The following is a 20,845-nucleotide window of genomic DNA, read 5'->3' as shown; positions in this document are numbered from 1 at the left end:
CACACACACACACACACACCTCTTCTGGTCTCCAAGGGTACCTGCATGCTCATGGTACACATGAACTCCTTTTCTCTTTTTGACCTGCTCATGATATTTTATTTTAAGGAAATAAAGTTTTCAGGAGCAACCCCCAGTGACTTCTGCTGTGTACCCACCTTGGCCATGGTATTTTATCGACCTCTTTTCTCTCAGTTGAAAAAAACAATCAGTTTCTGTGTGTGCCTGGTCAGACCGCAGTTTTACCCTTAGAGACTCCAACATGGAGCCCAGCGTCTTTCATATACAATGGCCTCCTTCCTTCCTTGTAAACCATGGAACTGGTACCTGAAATCTCTACCGCTTGGTTTTACTCTCTTGGAAGCTTGTTGAGGCCCAACCTCTCTTCGAAGCAGATTCATCAAAAAGTTCCCAAATGTTTCTGGGCTATTGGCATATTTACCTTTGTCTTTTTAAGGCAGTGTGATGATAATATTTATCCAGGTCTCTGAGATTTCAAATATGTCGACCATACTCCAGAGTCAGACACTGCATGCACCTCAAGTCCCTGTCTTAAGAAAATGTTCATGCTGGGCATAGTGGGACACGCCTATAATCCCAGCACTTGGGAGGCAGAGGCAGGCAGATTTCTGAGTTCCAGGCCAGTCTGGTCTACAGAGTTCCAGGACAGCCAGGGCTACACAGAGAAACCCTGTCTCGGAAAACCAAAAAAAAAAAAAAAAAAAAAAAAAAAAGAAAGAAAAAAGAAAAAGAAAAAAGAAAAAAAAAATTCTGCAGCCAGTCCCACGACACCCAGAGGAAGCTCCACTCCCAGGTGTTGCAACACACCTAGGATCCTAAGGATCAGAGGTGAGGAGGACACAACATCTGTCAAAACACTGGGAGTAACTGGGACCAGTGGGACCCAGGCACGCAGGAACTCCACCAGATCAGTGGCACTGGTTCCTTCTGGTCTGTCTAAGCTGGTGCCCTAAGCAAACTTGAGTGCAAACTTTGCAGTGAGTCCCATAATTCTCAGAGAAAGCTATACTCCCAGGCACTTCAATTAGCCCAGGATCACAGGATCCCAGAATCACAGGATCACAGAGACAGCTTGACTCTGAGGAGTTCTGACATAACCAGGATCACAGGAAGGACAGGACCCAGTCTGATTTAGCCAGGGCAGGTAGCACTAGAGGTAACCAGATGGCGGGAGGCAAGAGTAAGAACATAAGCAACAGAAACCAAGGTTATTTGGTATCATCAGAACCCAATTCTCCCACCATAGCAAGTCCTGGACATATCATCACACTGGAAAAGCAAGATTCACATCTAAAATCACTTCTCATGATGATGATAGAGGACATTAAGAAGGACATAAATAACTCCCTCAAAGAAATACAGGAGAACACAGGTAAACAGCTAGAAGACCTTAAAGAGGAAACACAAAAACCCCTTAAAGAACTACAGGAAAACACAATTAAACAGGTGAAGGAAATGAACAAAACCATCCAAGATCTAGAAATGGAAATAGAAACAATAAAGAAATCACAAAGGGAGACAACCTTGGAGATAGAATACCTAGGAAAGAGATTAGGAGTCATAGATGCAAGCATCACCAACAGAATGCAAGAGATAGAAGAGAGAATCTCATGGGCAGAAGATACCATAGAAAACATTGACACAACAGTGAAAGAAAATGCAAAAAGCAAAAGGCTCCTAACCCAAAACATCCAGGAACTCCTGGATGCAATGAGAAGACCAAACATAAGGATAATAGGTATAGAAGAGAGTAAAGACTCCCAACTTAAAGGGCCAGTAAACAGAACTCCAAATAGACTGGACCAGAAAAGAAATTCCTCCTGTCACATAGTAATAAAAACACCAAATGCACTAAACAAAAAAATAATTTTAAAAGCAGTAAAGGAAAAAGGTCAAGTAACTTATAAAGGCAGGCCTATCAGAATTACACCAGACTTCTCACCAGAGACTATGAAAGCTAGAAGATCCAGGGCAGATGTCATACAGACCCTACAAGAACACAAATGCAGCCCAGGCTGCTATACCCAGCAAAACTCTCAATTACCATAGATGGAGAAACCAAGATATTCCATGACAAAACCAAATTTACACAATATCTTTCCACAAATCCAGCCCTACAAAGGATAATAGAGGGAAAACATCAACATAAGGAGCAAAACTACAACATAAGAAGTAAGAAAGTAACCTTTCAACAAACCCACACAAATATAATTCCACCTCTAACAACAAAAATAACAGAAAGTAACAATTACTTTTTCTTAATCTCTTATTATGAAAATTAACATTACCAACTTATCCTAATTGATTTAAATTCAAAAGTATGAGGAATTGAAAATTTGTTCGCTATCATCTCGTGGTTTCTCTAATTTGATAATTGGAGAAATAGATCCAATATTGCACAATCCATATACACTTTCTGCTTGTTTGTACCTGACAGTGTCTTGCCAGGTACCACATAACGGTCTTGAAACCATGCTTCTCCTATCTCAGCCTCGCTATTAGGATTGTTCATTTGATGTTTTTACATTATACTAGGTAGCCGCCTGCAGCCACACCTACAAATGGGTCTTCTGGAATGGAAGTCGGGGCCTGAAAAAATTAAGGGTACTGGAATGCAGGAAGGGGTTTGAAAAAAATGAGACAGACACATGGTGTGCTTTCAGTCAACCATCATTATTGAATTCTCTTTGTTACCAACAGGTAGGTAGGTAGAGCAAAAACCCCTCCCCCAAGTCCGTCAGCAACTCTTGGCCCAATCAGCAGCTTTATCTTCAGTCTCTGGAGGCGGGACTTCCGGCATAACAGGAACTTGGAGAGAGGAGTGGCTATTAGCAGGAGGTTAGAGGAAGGCATGGCTATTTGTGGCAAGGCATGGTCTGAAAGAACCAGTACTAGCTGAAGGAGGGTCACAATACTATGGTTTTCAGAATAAATTACATATTTCAAAATTATTTATACAGCCAAAAGAAACTTAAACAATTAACTTGGGAGGTGGCTTGTAAGAGAATAACAAAGAGTGAGACTGAATGCTTTGCTTGATATTTGTAACTATTGTATCAATTTTGAAGAGAACTTTATAAGTTACTGTACCTCTGAGATGAATGCTTTTCAAAATTATCACAACAAATGAACCAGATTCTTACCTGTACCTAATGTCTGCACCATCCTCCAAGCAGAGCCATTGTTCATTGAAACAGTTGGTAAATGACTTCACAAATAGACCATCTTGATACACACACCATTTCTTAAATGAATGTAATCTGTTCTCTGTGGGCTGAGAATGAAGACAATCACTCTAGTCAAATAGCTTTGACCATAGCAGGAAAGGCACAGCAGAACTGTCAACTCTTAGCTTAGCCACTAGGGAGGTAAAATCCTTTGGTGATGTGAGGGTCATTGAAGTACAGTCTTATTAGAATGAACTCCAATTTCTAAAAATTGTTCTTATTTTGGGCTTGTACCACAGTAAGAGCCAAGATTTTAAACTCCACTAAAAACAAAACAAACAAACAAACAAAAAGACTTTACTTATGTTCATTTAAAAAAACTAGTAGTGATGTATTATTTTAAAATATACAGCTAATATGTTTGGAGTTATTTAAAATTTATACTGAGAAAATGTATGTTTTTTTAGTATTGTTGCAGACAATCATCTACATAAGACTGTTTAATTGATTGTTTTATATCAAACAACTTTTATACTACTCATTTTTATTGTTACAATATTTTATAAATTTTAAAGAATGTGACAAAACAAAAAAAAAAGTATTGCAGGTATAGAAGGGGAGGTCTCTGGGAGGAGTTGGGGTACAAAAGGGAAAAAAGATTGTGATGTAATTCTGTTTACTTAAAATATATTTTTAAATGTAAACAAATTCAGATAAACTGAAATTACGTATCTTTTCTCATTATAATGCAATAAAACTTAAATCAATTAAAAAAGAAAAAAGAAAAAAAAAAGAAATTTCTGCCTGATGCAAGGTCACAAAGAAAATAAAAAAGAAAATGTTCAGATTTATCCATTTAGCAGATTTATTTTCTTTTTCAAAGAACACAAGTTTGGACTTAGCTAAACTTGGCAGCTTTTCTGTTTTCTGTAATAATCACTTTCGAGAACATAGCCAAGTTGAATCCTGCTGACCCAGTAGTCTACAAGCAAGCCTTTCTGCAGAAGTCGCCTGTTACTGACATTTGCATAAATGGAATTCTGCCATCTATAGATTTGAGGTTTCAGGTCACTTACTCCCCTTTCTTTAGCCATCAGTGAACTATCGCTAATGTAATGTCTAAAAACAGTTTTCTCAGTGCACTTTCTGTCTGACTTGCTACCTCTAGTTTCTTTGTTATTATCTAGCAGTTGTCTCCAGAGTAGGATGCAACTGTAGCGAACACACTTGCCCCACTCTTTCACTTTCCTGTCTGCCCTTTAGGCACAGCCTTTTTAATCTCAGTCTATGAGAGCATGACACAGCAGCCATTATAAGTGGACCTTTTCCTTTACATGGTTTGCACAATGCACCAACCTCTCACAGGATAAGGGCTGGGTGAGGAGGCGATCACTAACTGTTGTGATTGGAGGATTTGTTTGCAAGTGGGTTGGTGACTCTAGAGAGCTCATTCTACCACGGGGGTGCGGGAGGCAGAGGGTCCTTGTCTTGAACAGGTGGCCTTGCCTGGGGACCTTGCTGAGGGTGGGAAGGGCCACCGAGGGAACTTTGGCGCCAGGACTTGAGTGCCTCGCCCTGCAGGTTGCCAAGGATTGAGTCTGTCTCCCAGTATCCTCACAATCAAGACTCCCAGTGTGTTAGATGGTACTGGACCAAGTCCTTGTCACTCACAAAACTACTGAGTCACTGCCTTCCTCCAGGGATACCAGCTCTCTTAGCCCAGCCAGCCCCTTTCAGGCCCGCTTTGTTATCACCTTTGTGTTGGTTTTTGTTCTTACCGAACTTTTTGCTAAGCACAGCAACGTGGTGATTGGGAAAACAGCCAGCAGTGTGGAGTGTCTTCCTCATTCCCTATCTGCTTTGTTGCTTTGAGACAGGGTCTCTCGCTGATTAGTCTAAGCTGGCCGCTCTGCGGCCTTGAAGATCCTCCTGTCTCTATCTCTCTGGTGCTGGGTTTACAGGTGTGTACTGCTGTAGTAGGCCTTTCCTGTGGGTCTTGGGGATCTGAACTCAGGATTTCATGCTTGTACATCGAGCACTTTACCAATGATGCCATCTCCCCATGTGCCTCTGCCCTGGACATGGCTCTATCAGAAAGTGGCCTAAGAAGTTCAGAAGTTCAGAGTTTAGCCCTCTTGGGAGGTCTTCCTGACCTTTGCTATTTTGTATCCTATTTACAGATCTCATGTGTTCTCAGTGAGTGATTTGTGACCCACATTCTCGTTCTCTGATAGAACTAGAGGAGGGAAGAACTAGAAGCCCTGGGCCTCAAGTGTCATAGACAATCTACCTTATCATGAATGTCTCTGCTGTAGCATAGTCTGCTTATGAGTATTTGAATGTTGCTTGCCACTGAGTTTTTTTGCTAGAAGCCCCTATTTTCTGTTCCCTTCCATGTTTTCATTGATTACTACAGTCTGCTGTGAGCCCTCTGGCTTCTTAGGGAAGTAAGGCTCAGTGGGAGCTGATTGGAGTTTTTCAAATGCATAGAAATATCAGGGTATGTGTGTGTGTGTGTGTATGTTTGTGTATATAGGTGTGTATGTGTGTATATGTGTGTGTATGCATATGTGTATGTGTGTATATGTGTGTATGTTTGTGTATATAGGTGTGTATGTGTGTACATGTGTGTATGTTTGTGTATATAGGTGTATATGTGTGTATATGTGTGTATGTATGTGTGTGTATGTGTGTGTTTGTGTATATAGGTGTGTATGTGTGTATATGTGTGTATGCATATGTGTATGTGTGTATATGTGTGTATGTTTGTGTATATAGGTGTGTATGCGTGTACATGTGTGTATGTTTGTGTATATAGGTGTGTATGTGTGTATATGTGTGTATGTGTGTTTGTGTATATAGGTGTGTATGTGTGTATATGTGTGTGTATGTATGTGTGTATGTTTGGATATATAGATGTGTATGTGTGTATATGTGTGTGTATGTTTGTGTATATAGGTATGTATGTGTGTATATGTGTGCATATATGTCTATGTGAGTATATATATATATATATATATATATATGAATGTGTATGTATGTATATGTGTGTGCATGTATGTATTTTTGTGTGTATGTGTACGTGTATGTATGTGTGGGTGTCTAATGACCTCTAAGGACCCTGCTCCAGAACTATGACTAGTATTTGTAGGGTGAAAGTGGAAGGTTAGTGATTCTGAGTAAATGACTCACACAACAGCTCATTGGCAGCAATTAAAATGCAAATCTCGCCTTCAGTAGGTAGATGGGAATTTGATGTAGCCTTTTGTGAAGGGAGAGAATAAACAGCTGACTGATAATCAGGGCTCTTGGGTGGAAACTGCTCTATTTCTAATGTTCTCAGGCTGTGGTTTGGAAAATGGAACTGGGCCTTAGCAGAGAGAGTTGTCTTGGCTGCAGGTCCCCAGTGGCATGGGTGTGTGTGTGTGTGTGTGTGTGTGTGTGTGTGTTCCTAGGCTCTGTCTTCAATGATGTGGGGGGTTTCCAGGCTTGGTCCCCAGTGATGTTGGGTGGAGGACTCCCAGGCTCCATTTTCAGCATCATGGGAGGAGTTCTAGGCAGAGGGGCTTCTGTCCTTCTATACCAGCTACTTGCTTAGCTGCATTTGAGCCACAGGAACAGGCTGTCAAAAAGAGTGAGAGGTGTGGGCTCCCTGCAGCGAGGTGTCCTCTCAGAGTCCTGAGGAGTGATGCTCTTCACAGACAGATGTCTCGCAGCAGGTCCTCAGCATCTGTTCTTTATTGAGCGACTCGATATTGCAGCTGTGAGCTTTTAGCTCATTTTAGGCTGTCTGGATGGTGGCTCACGTCTGTGATCCCAACACTTGGGAGGCTGAGGTGGGGGCTGCTGTGAATGTGAGGCTCAGAGTGACATCTCAGTCCTTGCTGCTACCATAGAGGACAGTCATCCTTGAGAGAACCACCTCCTTTTTTGCTGTCTTGTTTGGAGAGAAGGTCTCGTATGTTTTTGTTATGTATATGCACAGTAGTTTTCTGGTATTGGTTACCTATAAGTGTGGTTACTGGTCAGACCTGATTCTTTTTTATAATGCCTGTCAGCTCCTATCATATGGTTCAGTAATGCCATACCAGTTTTGAGTCATGATCTCGGTAAAATATTCCATACCTGTACAGCCTCTCAAGCGTTGGGATTACAGACAGGAGCCATTCCCCAAGACAGTCTAAAATTAGCTAAAAGCTCTCAGCTATAAAACAGATGCTGAGAACCAGCCATTGGATGACCATCCGTGAAGAGTGACACCACAGGACTCTCTGAGGACTCCTGGCCTTCAGGGAGCCCACACTCCATTCTTTGGACAGCCTGTTTCTATACAGCTGCGCCTTGCACCAACCTTCCCTGACTCCTTGTGTTGAACACTTTTCTCTCATAATCTTCTCTCTCTCCCTTTGGGGCCTTTATCCAAACCGAGAGGATTTACATCGGCCCTATCTTGCATTTCCTGGAACTCAGGTCCCAACATAGGGAAGGAGTTTCAGGGATGTGGCAAGTGTGCCTGCTACTTAGTCTGTAGGACATTTTTTTTTTTAATTTCTTTGAGTGCTTCTGCTATGATTAATAGAGGATGTTTCTTCTTCTTCTTTTCTTGTCAGAGCATGAAGAGGAACTGGACCAGGAGTTTGAGCTGGAGATGGATACTCTATTTGGAGGACTGAAGAAGGTACAGGGAAGCCTTCTAACGTTTAAAAAGTGCCAGTGTTTCACCTCATTCTGTGGGATGGAAGGGTGTGTGGAGGGCTGTCTGGAGCGGTGTGCTTTTCTGTTGAGAAGGTGAAGTGTGTTGTGTTGGACAAGGAACCAGTCTGGAACCAGACTCGTGTTCTGTTCTCTTCTGGAAGTGCTGTTCTTGGGTACCAGCCCCACTTTTTCCACTGGAGAGTTTTTTCCACTAGGTTACCCTTTTTCTCCAACCAAGACCTCTGCCTTAATCACTGTTCTATTGCTGTGAAGAGACACCATGACCAAGGCAACTATTATAAAGGAAAACATTTAATTGGGGCTGTTTTACAGGCTCAGAGGTTCAGGCCATTATCATCATGGTGGGGAGCATGGCACCATGCAGGCAGACATGGTGTGCAGAGGTAGCTGAATATTCTACATCCTGATCCATAGGCAGAGATTGATAGATAGATAGATACAGAGAGAGAGAGAGAGAGAGAGAGAGAGAGAGAGAGAGAGAGAGAGAGAGAGAGAGAGAGAGAGAGACATACATACATTCTGGGCTTGATATGGGCTTTTGAGACATCCAAGCCCCAAGGCCACACCTCCTAATCCTTCTAATCCTTTCTAAGAGTATCCCTCCCTGGTAACTAAGCATGTGGAGGCCACTTTTATTCAAGCCACCACAACCTCCTTCCCTTGTCTTCTTTCCCATCAGTGACCCAGGACCCCATGTCAATGTTGACTTGGATGGTGGGGGCCTCAGGGAAGCTGATGGTGGGATGCAAAACTGCTTCTGGGTGGTATATTCATTTTTCTGTTGTCAGTATTTAAGAATATCACCAGGCACTGCTTTACTCTGAGTGTGCAGCATTCCCATCCTGAGACTAGCTGCTCTCAGGCTGCTTTGGGGCATAGAACAGCTCATCAGCTTCTGAATTCCCTACTTCCTGACAAGTGTTTGAAGACTCTCATGTCTGCCCTGTCCTGACTGTGTAGCTTCAGGCTCTACACTTGCAGCAGCTTTACTTCAGTTCCCATCCTGACTCACTAGGCTGTGCAGAGGCACAGAGAGATGTCAGGCCAGTGTTTGTCAGGGACTAGGAGGGGTGTCTAGCCCAGTGTGGTGCATCCTTTCTGGCATTTGCTGCTCTACCTACTGGACAGTTCCATGAACGTTCAGATGTGGGCTGGAGAGATAGGTTGACCAAGTGCTTGTCACTCAAGCATGGGGACCTGAGTCAGTTCCTTAGCACCTGTGAGAAAAGCTGAGTAGAGGGCTGGTAAGATGGCTTGGTAGCTAAAGGCCTTGCTGCCAAGCCTAACAACTGTAGTTCAGGAACCCACAGGAAGGAACCGACTCCTGCAAGCCGTCCTCTGACTTCTCTATGTGCACTATGGTGCACACACACACACACACACACACACACACACACACACGCACGTGCACACAGACACACATACACAGACATACACACACACAGGCCTGGTTTCTTCCTGACAGCTCTAGTAATGAACTGCATCAGGGGTACATATATGTAAGCCACTTCTGCCTTGGTGGAAAAGTTCTGTGTTCGTTATCACCCTGAGAAACCACCTCCTGCCAGCTAATCTTTAGCACTCCTGAACTAACCCATCTCTTCATCCATCTTTGAATGCCAATCTCTTTAGTTTTCTAGTTTCTGTGTTTGAATTGCAGCTGCCCCTGGGATATGGCTCTCAATTTGGAGTGTCTCAAAGGTACACCTTTTTGAGTACGGTCCCTCATATGGTCATGTTCAATCTTTAGGTTAGGAACAATCTTTAGGGGATCATTAAAGTATAATTACACAGAGAGGTCCATGGGGGAGGGGGCTGCAGCAGACACAGCTTGGGGCGTGGGGGTGGAGGATGTGTGGATGGACATCATGTAGGAACCGATCTGAAAAGTGCTACCTGGGAGAATTCTTATAGAGATAACACCATAAATGGTGTCCCCGCTAGAAAGAGAAAGTGGGAGGTCATGTGACCGGACATGCACCTGTGAGGTGAACTGGCTGAATGAAGCTACTTTCCAGGACAAGAAGCTGTTGAGATAGGGTTTCTCTGGGTAGCCCTGGAACTCACTCTGTAGATCAGCCTGCCTCTGCCTGCCAAGTGCTGGGATTAAAGACATGCTCCCCCACTACTAGGCATTAAGATTCCTTAGCTCTCTAAAGCCTAATCTTAAAGCAAGAGAAGCAGTATTTACAGCTTATACTGTAAGAACATAAGACAATTAACACCTAATTCTTACTTTAGAACAAAAGAGCAAAAAGCAAGGCCTCAAAAAATTGATGGTCATTGAGAACTGTTTTTCTCCACGGGAATCTTTAGTAAAAGGCAAAATATTTACACGATCTGAAGAGAAACCAGAGTATGTAAGGAATACCTGTAAACTCTAGTCATCAGTAAGGACAGTTCCTAGTTCGTCGACGGTGACTTTTCAGCCCCAGGAGCTGCCCAGCATCTTGTTTATACAGTAATGTAATAAGTCGTTTTAGCTCCAAATGATGGGTGAAATACGTATATATTTTAAACTTCAAAATTGTATTACATGAAAGGGATGATGGGTATGCAAATGAGACGTCTGACTCATGGGGCTTTGATGCATATCACACGGCCACCGCTAGGGGGCAGAGCGGAGATCCGGGCGTATTGGTTCAGTTACAGGAACTTGCTTGTATTTAGTTTATGGGGACTTTATGACTTCTGTTTCTTTTCTACAAAACCTATTTATTTAGAAATAACTACACCTACAGGAAATTGCAACAATCACAAAACTTACTGGGGAATTTCATCACTATAGTAAACTCTAAACCGAGGAGCCCGACGGCTGTCAGCTCCACAGACCTCACCCAGATTTCCTAACGGTTCATGCGCTATTAAGTGATCATGTAACTGCTACACCTTCGATATAGAAGCTGGAGGAACTACTTTAATTTTTTTCCCTCCTGAGACTGTGTCTTAAATACATAGCCCAGGCTGGCCTCAAACAGAAGATCTTCCTCTCTAGACCAGGCTGACCTCAAGCTCATCATGATAGTCCTCTTGCCTCAGCCTCCCAAATGTTATAATACAAACATGTGCTGCCATGTCAGACTTTAAACTCGCTTTTGTGAAGGTGGTATGGCTTTCTGTGCAGAAACCAAAATCTCTGAATAAAAGCGCCGGATTTTGAGACTGTGGCTCCCAAAGGACTAGAGGTGTTGATTTTCTCCACGGTATAGGGACACAGACTGTCTCTATGATATTTTTGGAGAGCTAGCATTATGAAATTTTGTAGGAGAGTCATGAGTCTACCTTGCTTTTTAGGGGGTGGGGGGTGGGGAGACAGGATCTCATGTAGCCTGGGCTGGCCTCAAATTAACCACTGTAGCTGAAGATATCCTTGAATTTCTGATCCTCTTGCCTAGATCTTCTTGATCTAGGGATTGATCATCTAACCCTTAAATGCTGGGATCATGATCGTCAATATCACAGCTGTCTTGAATTATGTAATTTGGGTCATGGTTCCAAACTTGAATATTGGCCTCATTTGTGACTTACAACTCTTCTCTCCAAATACTTTGGAGGAAATGTGGTCCTAATCTGAGAAGTGTCCCTGGTGTGTGTGTGTGTCCCATTGTTGTTGTTTTTTTGTTTGTTTTGTTTGTTTGTTTGTTTTTTTGAGACAGGGGCTCTTGTAGCCCAGGCTAGCCTGGAACTCATCATGCTGCTGAGGATGACCTTTGAACTCTTAGATTTCAACTTTCACTTCTCAAGTGCTATTCCTGTGGGCATTCACTACTACACCCAGTTCAGAAAGCATTTACAAGAAATAAAGGGGGAAAAAAAAAAACCAAACAGCAGTAGGAGCTGTCATAGGTAAATGGCATAGAACCCTTAAACTTAGGGGAAAAGGTCTAACCTCATCAATAACTCCTCCTTGTCCTGTACCATGTTGGGTAGGTTTGTCCCGAAGGCTGAGATTTGGAAAGAAGTTGTGATTCATCAGAGAGGTTGGGGGTCATGATTTTTTTTAATACTTAAAAGGTTTTTTATTTTAGTTTTTGAGAATGTCATATATGAGTAATGTGTTTGTATTGTTTACAGCCTCCCTCCCTCTCTCTCCGTCCCTCCCTCCCTCCAGCTCCTTTCATGCCTCCCCCAATTCCTCTCAATTTCAATAACCTTCTTTAATGAGTGTGTGTGAAAGAGTGTTGTATGTCTGAGAGAGAATGTTTGTGAGAGTCTGTTTGTGAATATGTGTGTGTGAGAGAGAGAATGTGAGAGTGTGTGAGAGTGTGAGAATGTTTGTGAGAATATGTGTGTGAGTGTGTATGTGAGAATGTGAGTGTGTGTGTGTATGTGAGAATGTTTCTGAGAATATGTGAGTGTGTATGTGAGAATGTGAGATTATGTGTGTGAGTGTGTGTGTGTGAGAGAGAATGTGAGTGTGTGTGTGTGTATGTGAGAATGTTTGTGAGAATATGTGTGTGTATGTGAGAATGTTTGTGAGCGTGTGTGTGTGTGTTTGTGTGTGAGAATGTGTGTGTATGTGTGTGTGAATGTGTGTATGTATGTTTGTGTGTGTGTGAGAGAGAGAGTGTGTGTCTGTGTGTGTGTACATGTACAGCCTGCTGAGGCCACTTAGTATTGCTTGTATTTATATGTGTTTATGGCTGACCACTTGGGACTGGTCCACCTATACCTGGAGAACACTAATTCTTTCTTCCTTCACAGCCATTACTTGCTTAGAGCTCTTCTTGCGTGAGTGGGGCTTTGTGGGCTTCCCCACCCTCCACCCACCACCAGCCAGTGTTGTCACTGAACAGGTCTTATTTAGGACTGCAGCCTCGCTGATAAAGGGCAGGAAGAACAGGAGACTCACAGTTATTAGCATGCATGTTGATCACTTTCCTTACTGCTCTGACTAAATACCAGACAAAGGCTGCTTAAGGAATGTTTTAGTTAAGAGTTTTATTGTTGTGAAGAGACACCATGACTCCTGCAGTTCTCATAAAGGACAACATTTAAATGGAGCTGGCTTACAGGTTCAGAGGTTCAGTCCATTATCATCATGATGGGAAGCATGGCAGCCTGCAGTCAGATGTGGTGCTGGAGAAGGAGCTCAGCGTTCTGCGTGCTGATTGGCAGGCATCAGGAAGTGAACAGTTTGAGCTTCAGAAACCTCAAAGCATGCCTTCACAGTGATATATTTCCTCCAACAAGGCCACATCTCCTAATAGTGCCACTCCCTATGGACCAGGAATTCAAACCTATGAGTGTATGGAAGCCATTCCTATGCAAACCACCACAAGGTGTAATTAAAAAATATTTTGCTCCACTTCCACTCAGGCTGGGTCCAGGGTCCCAAATCCTCTTGTAAGGCTAGGAAGGATGTCCACCTTACTTAGCAGGCATGGGGACACCCCTCCCCCACCTACATGAGCTTGAGAAGAAGCTCTGACTGTCGTGGTGTGGAGTTGTTCCCTGCCCATGTTGCATGTTGTGGGCAGCCATATCACTTGCATGTCCTTTTTGGGCTCAGCTTTGCTGTTGTGACCATCCTTGAGGGTCTTCAGGCTGAATTTCCTCATGTCCAGTCACCTGCCCTGTGGCTGCCTCACAGATATGGACCCTGGTACCAGGAGCTGCTCTAGCAGAAGGGGCGGGCACATACCAGAATTATCCTTTTATTGCAAGTTGATAACGAAACTAGTTCATTTCTTGCCCTGTTACCCCACTGACCATGTGACCTTCCCAGTTACCACACTGACCTTGTGACCTTCCCAGTTACCATGCTGACCTTGTGACTTTCCCAGTTACCATGATGACCATGTGACCTTTCCAGTTTACCACACTGACCTTGTGACTTTCCCATTTACCCCACTGACCATGTAATCTTCCCAGTTACCACACTGACCATATGACCTTCCCAGTTTCCATGCTGACCTTGTGACCTTCCCAGTTTCCACACTGACCTTGTGACCTTCCCAGTTACCATGCTGACCATGTGACCTTCCTAGCTCCCATGCTGATCATGTGACCTTCCCAGTTACATCGCTGGCCATGTGACCTTCCTAGCGCCCATGCTGATCATGTGACCTTCCCAGTTACATCGCTGGCCATGTGACCTTCCCAGTCACCATGCTGACTTTGTGACCTTGGGTACATGAATTTAAACCCTTCTGCCTCCTTTTCACTATTTGCAAAATGAGTTAAGAACACGAGGTTCCATCCCAGAGAATCAGTGTCCATGAAGACTCTGAGTTAGAAGGAAAAGTACATTTGGAGAATGGCAGGAAGACAGCCAGGCTAGAGGGGACAGTTCACGGTGGGTGGGGAGGTTGGAGTTCGAGGTGGGTAAATGCCATCTGCGGAATCTGGAGTCCCAGGTGTGTTGTTGGACACACGCCACAGCTCCCCTGGTAATACTACTTCTTGCTCTCCCCGCTAGGACCCTACTGACTTTGAGTGGAACTTCTGGATGGAATGGGGGAAGCGGAGGCTGGTGTGGCTCTTCCTTGGCCATGTGGCCGTGTCTCAGTTGGCCACATTACTCACAAAGGAGGTAAGAGTCATGCGTCATTTGCTTTTAAGCCTCTTTATCCTTTGGCTTTAGTGAGGAGGCCAACTGTGAATCTGGAGACAGGGTTATCAGTGGGGAAGCCCAGGAACAATATTAGCCAAAGTGACACGTCGGGTGAAGGGTCTTCTCAACTCCCCTGCGTTGATTTCGTCCAGATTGTTCTCTAACACCACTGTATACAAAGGTTTCAGAGTGAACTAACCTCAGCTGGTGCTCACTAAGCACATCCCTGGTGGAATGAATGCTTTAGTAAAGGCTTGCCTGCTTGGGAGAATGTGTGGCTTCATTCAGTTCACGAGGAGGCAGAAGTTATATTGTCAGTCAATACAAGGCCCGGAGAGATGGCTCAGCAGCCAAGAGCACTGGCTGCTTTCCCAGAGGACCTGGGATCTATTCCCAGTACCCACGTGGTGGTTCACAGTTGTAGTGGCTAGTTTGATTTTTTTTTTTTTAATGTCCACTTGACACAAGCTGGAGTCATCAGAGAGGAGGGAGCCTCAATTGAGAAAATGCCTCCATAAGATGTAGGGCATTTTCCGTATTAGTAACTAATGAGGGAGGCACAGCTCATTGTGGGTGGTGCCATCCCTGGGCTTGTGGTCCTGCATTCTTTAAGAAAGCAGGCTGAACAATCCAATAAGCAGCACTCCTCCGTGTCTTCTGCATCAGCTTCTGCCTCCAGGTTCCTGTTCTGTTTGAGTTCCTGACTTGACTTCCCTTAGTGATGAACCATCACCTGGAAGTGTAAGTTGATCACACACACACACACACATACACGTACATGCACACACCCCACACACGTGAGTTGCCTTGGTCATGGTGTTCCATCACAGCAATAGAAACCCTAAGAAACAATGGTCTGTAACTCCAGTTCCAAGGGATCAGTAGCCTTTACCTTGGCCTCCATGTGTTGTATAGATAAACACAAAAGCCAAACTTCATGCATGTAGAATAACAAATCTTTTTAAAAAGTAGCAATTGAGCTGGGGAGGTACTGTGGGTGACTGTACTTGCTGCGTAAGCACAATGACCTGAGTTTGATCCCCAGAACCCACATAAAGAATGACTGGATGTGACAAGGTTTGAAAATTGCTCCAGCACCTAGGGCCTGGAGACAGGTGGACTCCAGGAAGCCAGTCAAGACCACTTAGCCATCTCCAGGCCAATAAGAGACCCTGCCTTAAGAAAACAAGGTAGATGGCTCCTGAGGGATGATTGACCTCTGACCTGTGCACACATGTGCTCGTGGGTACACAGGAACACCACACACACACACACACACACACACACACACACACACACACACGCGCGCGCGCGCGCGCGCACACACACACACACACACGCACACACACGCACATGCACACACACATGCACACACACACGCGCACGCACACACACATGCACATGCACACACACACGCACACGCACATGCACACATGCACACACACACACACTGTGGTAGCTATAGCAGATTTATGCTCAATTCTATTGCTGGTTTGTTCCTGATTCAACCTGGGACAGGGAATCTTCAAAGTAAATATTTGAGAAGGGTTTTCACAGGAGGCTGGATTGTGGCAGCTTCACAGGGCTGGCAAGCAAGCAAGAAGCACAAGAACCTTCCAGGGGGACCCCCCTGTCACTTAGGGATTGCTTGGCTTTTGCCCAGGCCCCTCTGATACCGGCTTCCTGTTACTTCTTCCTAATGTAAAGAATGAACCTGTGTTTGGAAATCTGCAAGTGAGACTCAGATACAACCAGACTGGCTTGGACCAACTCAGGAGGCAAACTCCATTCTCTTGAAAGACTCAAGAGGTGATGGAACAGAAGGTCTATATCCCTGAAAGACCAGAGAATGAGAGACCAGCAGTAAGCCGGAGGAACAGACTGGTCACTGGTCTGTTAGAGGTGTATCTGAACATCTCTTTCGACAAAAGTTGGGGATTTTTGATCCTGTTCGTTCTCCGATAGTGGTTTTCCACTGTGAATCATGACCCCTTTTTGGGGCAGTCCATGGATCCTTTCACAGGGCTTGCCTAGGATCATCTGTGTACTGTATACTTATAATACGATTCATAACAGTAGCAAAATCACAGTTACAAAGTAGCAGTGGGATAATTTTATGGTTGGGGGTCACCACGGTGTGAGGAGCCGCAGCTTTAGGAAGGCTGCCAGCCATCGCTCTCGAAGATGGAAGACTCAGGCGCATGCTTCCCTTTTAACTGATTTACTGATTACTTTTTTTTTTTTTTTTTACCTCAGTGGCCACTTGCTTTCTGACGTGGCACAGCTAAGATGCTACAGTCTATCAGGTTTGGAGATGTTAAAAAGTTTCATGGACCTTTTGAACAGACCAGATGATAAATGTATACTGGAACTCTTGCCCCTGACGTGGTGAGGGGTGCATCTGCCTCAGCTTTCACTATTAGGGTCTATTTATTATTAATACCTTATTATAAATTTCTCAAATTCCTGTTTATTTTTTTTTACAACATTTCTAGCAGTTTATCATTAATTTTTTTTTTTTTTGAGGTTTGAAGAGATGGCTCATCAGTTAAGAGCACTGGCTTTTGCAGAGAACCTGGGTTCAGTTCCCAGCACCCACATAGCAGCTTCAAATTGTCTATAATTCGTCTTAGGGGATCTTCTGGCCTTCTTGGGCACCAGGCACAAATGGCATGCACAGGTATTGCATGCAGGCAAAACACTCATACATATAAAATAAATAAGTTAATATAAAAGCTCCAAAACTGAGTTACATTAGAATATTTTTATGTATATGTGTTTGCCTGCATGTATGTGCACCATGTGTGTGCCTGGTAAGAGCGGATCCAGAAATGGTCATCAGAGCCCCTGTAGTTGTAGTTAGTTACAGGTGGTTGTGAGCTGCAGTGTGGGTGCTGGGAACTGAGCATGGGTTCTCTGCAAGAGGAGCCAGCACCCCTAACCAGTAAGCCATCTCTCCACTCCCAAAGTTTAACATTCTATTTCTAAAATAAAGCTTTTTTTTTTTTAACTCATAAGAAAATGACTTGGGGCTGGAGAGATGGCTCAGCGGTTAAGAGCACTGACTGCTCTTTCAGTGGTCCTGAGTTCAATTCCCAACAACCACATGATGGCTCACAACCATCTGTAATGGGATCTGGCGCCCTCTTCTGGTGGGTCTGAAGACAGCTACAGTGTACTCATGTACATAAAATAAATAAATAAATCTTTAAAAAAAGAAAAGAAAAGAAAAGAAAATGACTTACTATCCCTAATCTTGCGGGAGAAGAGTCTAACTTCATTAATAATTAAGCAACTATATATTAAAAACAGACATAAGTTATCAATCCATACTTTACAGTTTGGCAAAAATAAACAAGAATTCCCTGAGGAAAGTAGGCATCGACCACTCATGGTCTCCTGGAAAGGAGGTGTGTGTACTGGCTGTGTCCTCTGGGGTGTGTTCCTGGCAAACCAGTGGCACAGACTTCAGTGCAAATCTGAACTGTTTTCAGAGGCTGAAGAGCCAGATGCAGCCGGTGACCTGGTGACACACACAAGCTGTAGAGAACAGATTATAGCTGCTGTGGCCAGCACCGGTGAATTTATGACTCATGATGGTGAGCTAGGAACTCAAGTAGCAGAGAACCATCTCAGCCATGATTCTGTGCATAGGAGACTTGGAAGTGGGGAACTAACAGTGTGTTCGGTGTGCAGTGCTAAATGAGACAGCTGCTGGGCTCCGCGTGCACCTCGACTGGGAACCTGTGGGTTCATGTGTCAGACACTTGGTCCCCACTGCGGGATTGGTTTACTTGAAGCTTTTATTTCTGGGCTTCTCTTCGGAGGCAGTGTTGCCATGGACTTTGGTGTCTACTGGGCAGTTGCCTTTAGAAACCCTTAAATATGTCAAAATTCACAGATGCCTGAGTCCTTGATATAAATTTAAAAATTATTCTCTGTCTGTCTGTCTGTCTGTCTGTCTGTCTGTCTGTCTCTCTCTCTCTCTCTCTCTCTCTCTGTGTGTGTCTTTGTTTCTTTCTGTGTGTCTAGCTCTCTCTGTCTATCTCTCTGTTTTCTCTCTGTCTCCGTCTCCCCCCTCCGTATCTGTTTATGTGTGTCTTTCTCTGTCTATCTCTCTGTCTGTCTGTCTCTTTGTCTCTCTGTGTGTGTGTGTGTGTGTGTATGTGTGTGTACTCGCGTATGTATCATGGTACAAGTGTGAGGTTAGAGGACTACCTTCTGTAGTCAGTTCTTTTCCCATGATGTGGGACCAGGACATCAAACCCAGGTTGTAAGGCACTTTTATTGCTCAAGAGCTCTCAGTGGCCCCCAAGGCCTTGGTTCAAAATGGCATAATATTCACATATAACCTGAACAATCCTCCCAATGTCTTGCTTATAATTTCTAGTATAATATAGACATTAAATAGCTGTGATACTGTGTTAGAGAAAAATAACAAGGAAAATGTATGCATTTTATCTTAATATTAATATTGGTCTGGCCAAGGTCAGTTGAACCCTCGGTGTGGAACTTGCACTTGGAATGGTTTGGAATAAGTGTCACCATTAAGTCACTACTGTGTCCTCAGATCTACATCTGGACAGCTGTGGCTTCTGGGACTGTGGAGAGAGACTGCAGAGCAGTACTCCCCAAGCTTATGTCTGCTCTGCTCCTGGAACTTTCCTATGTCGTATTAAGAAAGGAGTGATGCAGGCTGAGAGGCAGCTCAGTGGCAGAGCTATATCTGTGCCTGAGGCGGGCTGCCCTGGGTTCAATCCCTTGCACTGTAGACTGGGGTTCCACTGTCCTTGATGACAGAGGCAGGATCTGGCCCTGTGACTGTATGCTTCCGAACTGCTGTCTCAGGCTGGTCTGGGAATAAGAATGGGAGCTATATTGTTTTCCTGGGGGTTGGGAGGAGGAGTCCCAGCTGACTGGGAACTCAGAAGTGAAGGAGTGCTTGCTTATCACTGAGCCACACCTGACATGGTGGTGGCTCTCCCTTTTGCAGCAAGTACACGAGGCAAGGAGTGGGCTGGGCATGCTGGCCACTGTTGAGTCAGAGGCCTGCAGGGAGGTGGCTTTGCAGTTCTGGCTTGGGAAGTGGGGCTCCTTTGTTCAGCTTCCTCTGTGGTGCTGGGAGGCCTGGCTGGGCAGGCAGACTCAGCTCAACCTCAACAGAACACATCTTACCCCATGCTGGGGAGGAAGGCCTTGCATTTTTCTTGGAAGGAGGCAGAGTGAGAGCTGAGCCATCTCCTTGTGTGTCTCACCTTCGCATGACCACAGGCTGGGCTTCGAGGCAGCTGGCTGGCAGATCTGCCTGTGGCCGGGCCACAGTGCTTCTTTGTCAGGGTTGGCTTGGCGTTTCTGTGAGTCTGGACCACAGCCTTGGCCTCATTAGCTCCAGCCCTCTCACCACCTGGATGAAGTGTTCCTCTTGGCCTTCCTTGGCAGAGTTGTTTTTGGTGCTTTTTCAGGATGGAAGATTTGAGCTGCATCCCTGTCTACTTTGCTTTTCTTTGGGGCATGGAAAAGCCTGAGCAGTCCAGTTGGGGGCAGACGTCAGATGGCATCTGGTCAAAGCCCTGACTCCTGAACGATGCTTTCTATCTCCAGCCAGGATGGATCTTTTCCTTTGTGGGTCAGCGCCTCCCAGGGAGGGCCTGGCTACTTCCAGAAGCATAATCCTCCCTGTTTCCCTTTTTCTCCCCTTCTCCCCTCCTCCTTCACTCCCTCCTCTCCCTCCCTCTTCCCTTCCTTTGGGTCATGTAAGTAATAAAGTAATAAAGCTTTCCCTTGAGCTCCTTGGCTGAGATTAAATGCTTTCCCTGTAGGTCAGGTCCTCTCTCTGAGGTGGCTGAGGAAGGTTGGCTGAGCTCTGGCTGTGGGTGTATTATGATTGGACTTTGTGGGGATGGATCACATCTGCCCCCCCCCCCCCCGTTCTCTCATGCCTCTGTGGCTTTCTGCCACCTGAGACACTGTGTTCTCGGCCCTCTGAACTAAAACGATCCTGGAGGAGCTCTGAAAAGGCTGGCCTGGTGTGGGGCTCTGTGCTTTTCTTGATGTGGTCTGGCTGGAAGATGGGTTGGTTAGTTTTGGCCCCTTGGCTCAGGTTCCCACTGCAGAATTTGCACAGGCCGAGGAACCTCTTCATGGGGTAAGCAGCCTCTCCCTGAGGAGTGTCAGGGCCACACATAAATGGAACCTCGGGCACTGATGTCTCTCCTGGAACCTACTCCACTCCCTCTATTAGTGCTTGTCTAATGAGGTAAAGCTCCCTGGATAAAGGCCCACTGACCTTTACTCCCAGGAGGATCTGGCTGGGATGCAGCTGTCTGGACTCAGATGGGGCAGGTTGCTTTTTCTTCTTTCAAGAGATTACATATATATTATATAT

At 44.7% G+C, this 20,845-nt stretch overlaps 1 protein-coding gene and 1 non-coding gene across 3 annotated transcripts in view; one reads left to right on the top strand and one right to left on the bottom strand.

Moving 5' to 3' along the window:
* Positions 1–20,845, top strand: part of Hhat (hedgehog acyltransferase) — a 268,740-nt gene that overhangs the window by 20,504 nt on the left and 227,391 nt on the right. For both annotated transcript variants that reach the window (XM_031339371.1, XM_031339361.1), the window contains exons 3-4: positions 7,799–7,866; positions 14,326–14,439. In XM_031339371.1, the coding sequence (XP_031195231.1) occupies positions 7,799–7,866; positions 14,326–14,439 (182 nt within the window). The remainder of the gene's footprint in view (positions 1–7,798; positions 7,867–14,325; positions 14,440–20,845) is intronic.
* On the bottom strand, positions 10,152–10,264 carry LOC116072419. Its single transcript, XR_004111434.1, has one exon. It is a non-coding gene; the product is annotated as a U5 spliceosomal RNA (small nuclear RNA).

The sequence above is a fragment of the Mastomys coucha genome, unplaced genomic scaffold (genome assembly GCF_008632895.1).
Source record: "Mastomys coucha isolate ucsf_1 unplaced genomic scaffold, UCSF_Mcou_1 pScaffold1, whole genome shotgun sequence".
NCBI classification, from domain to species: Eukaryota; Metazoa; Chordata; class Mammalia; order Rodentia; family Muridae; genus Mastomys; species Mastomys coucha.
This window is presented reverse-complemented; position numbering and strand designations above follow the sequence as displayed.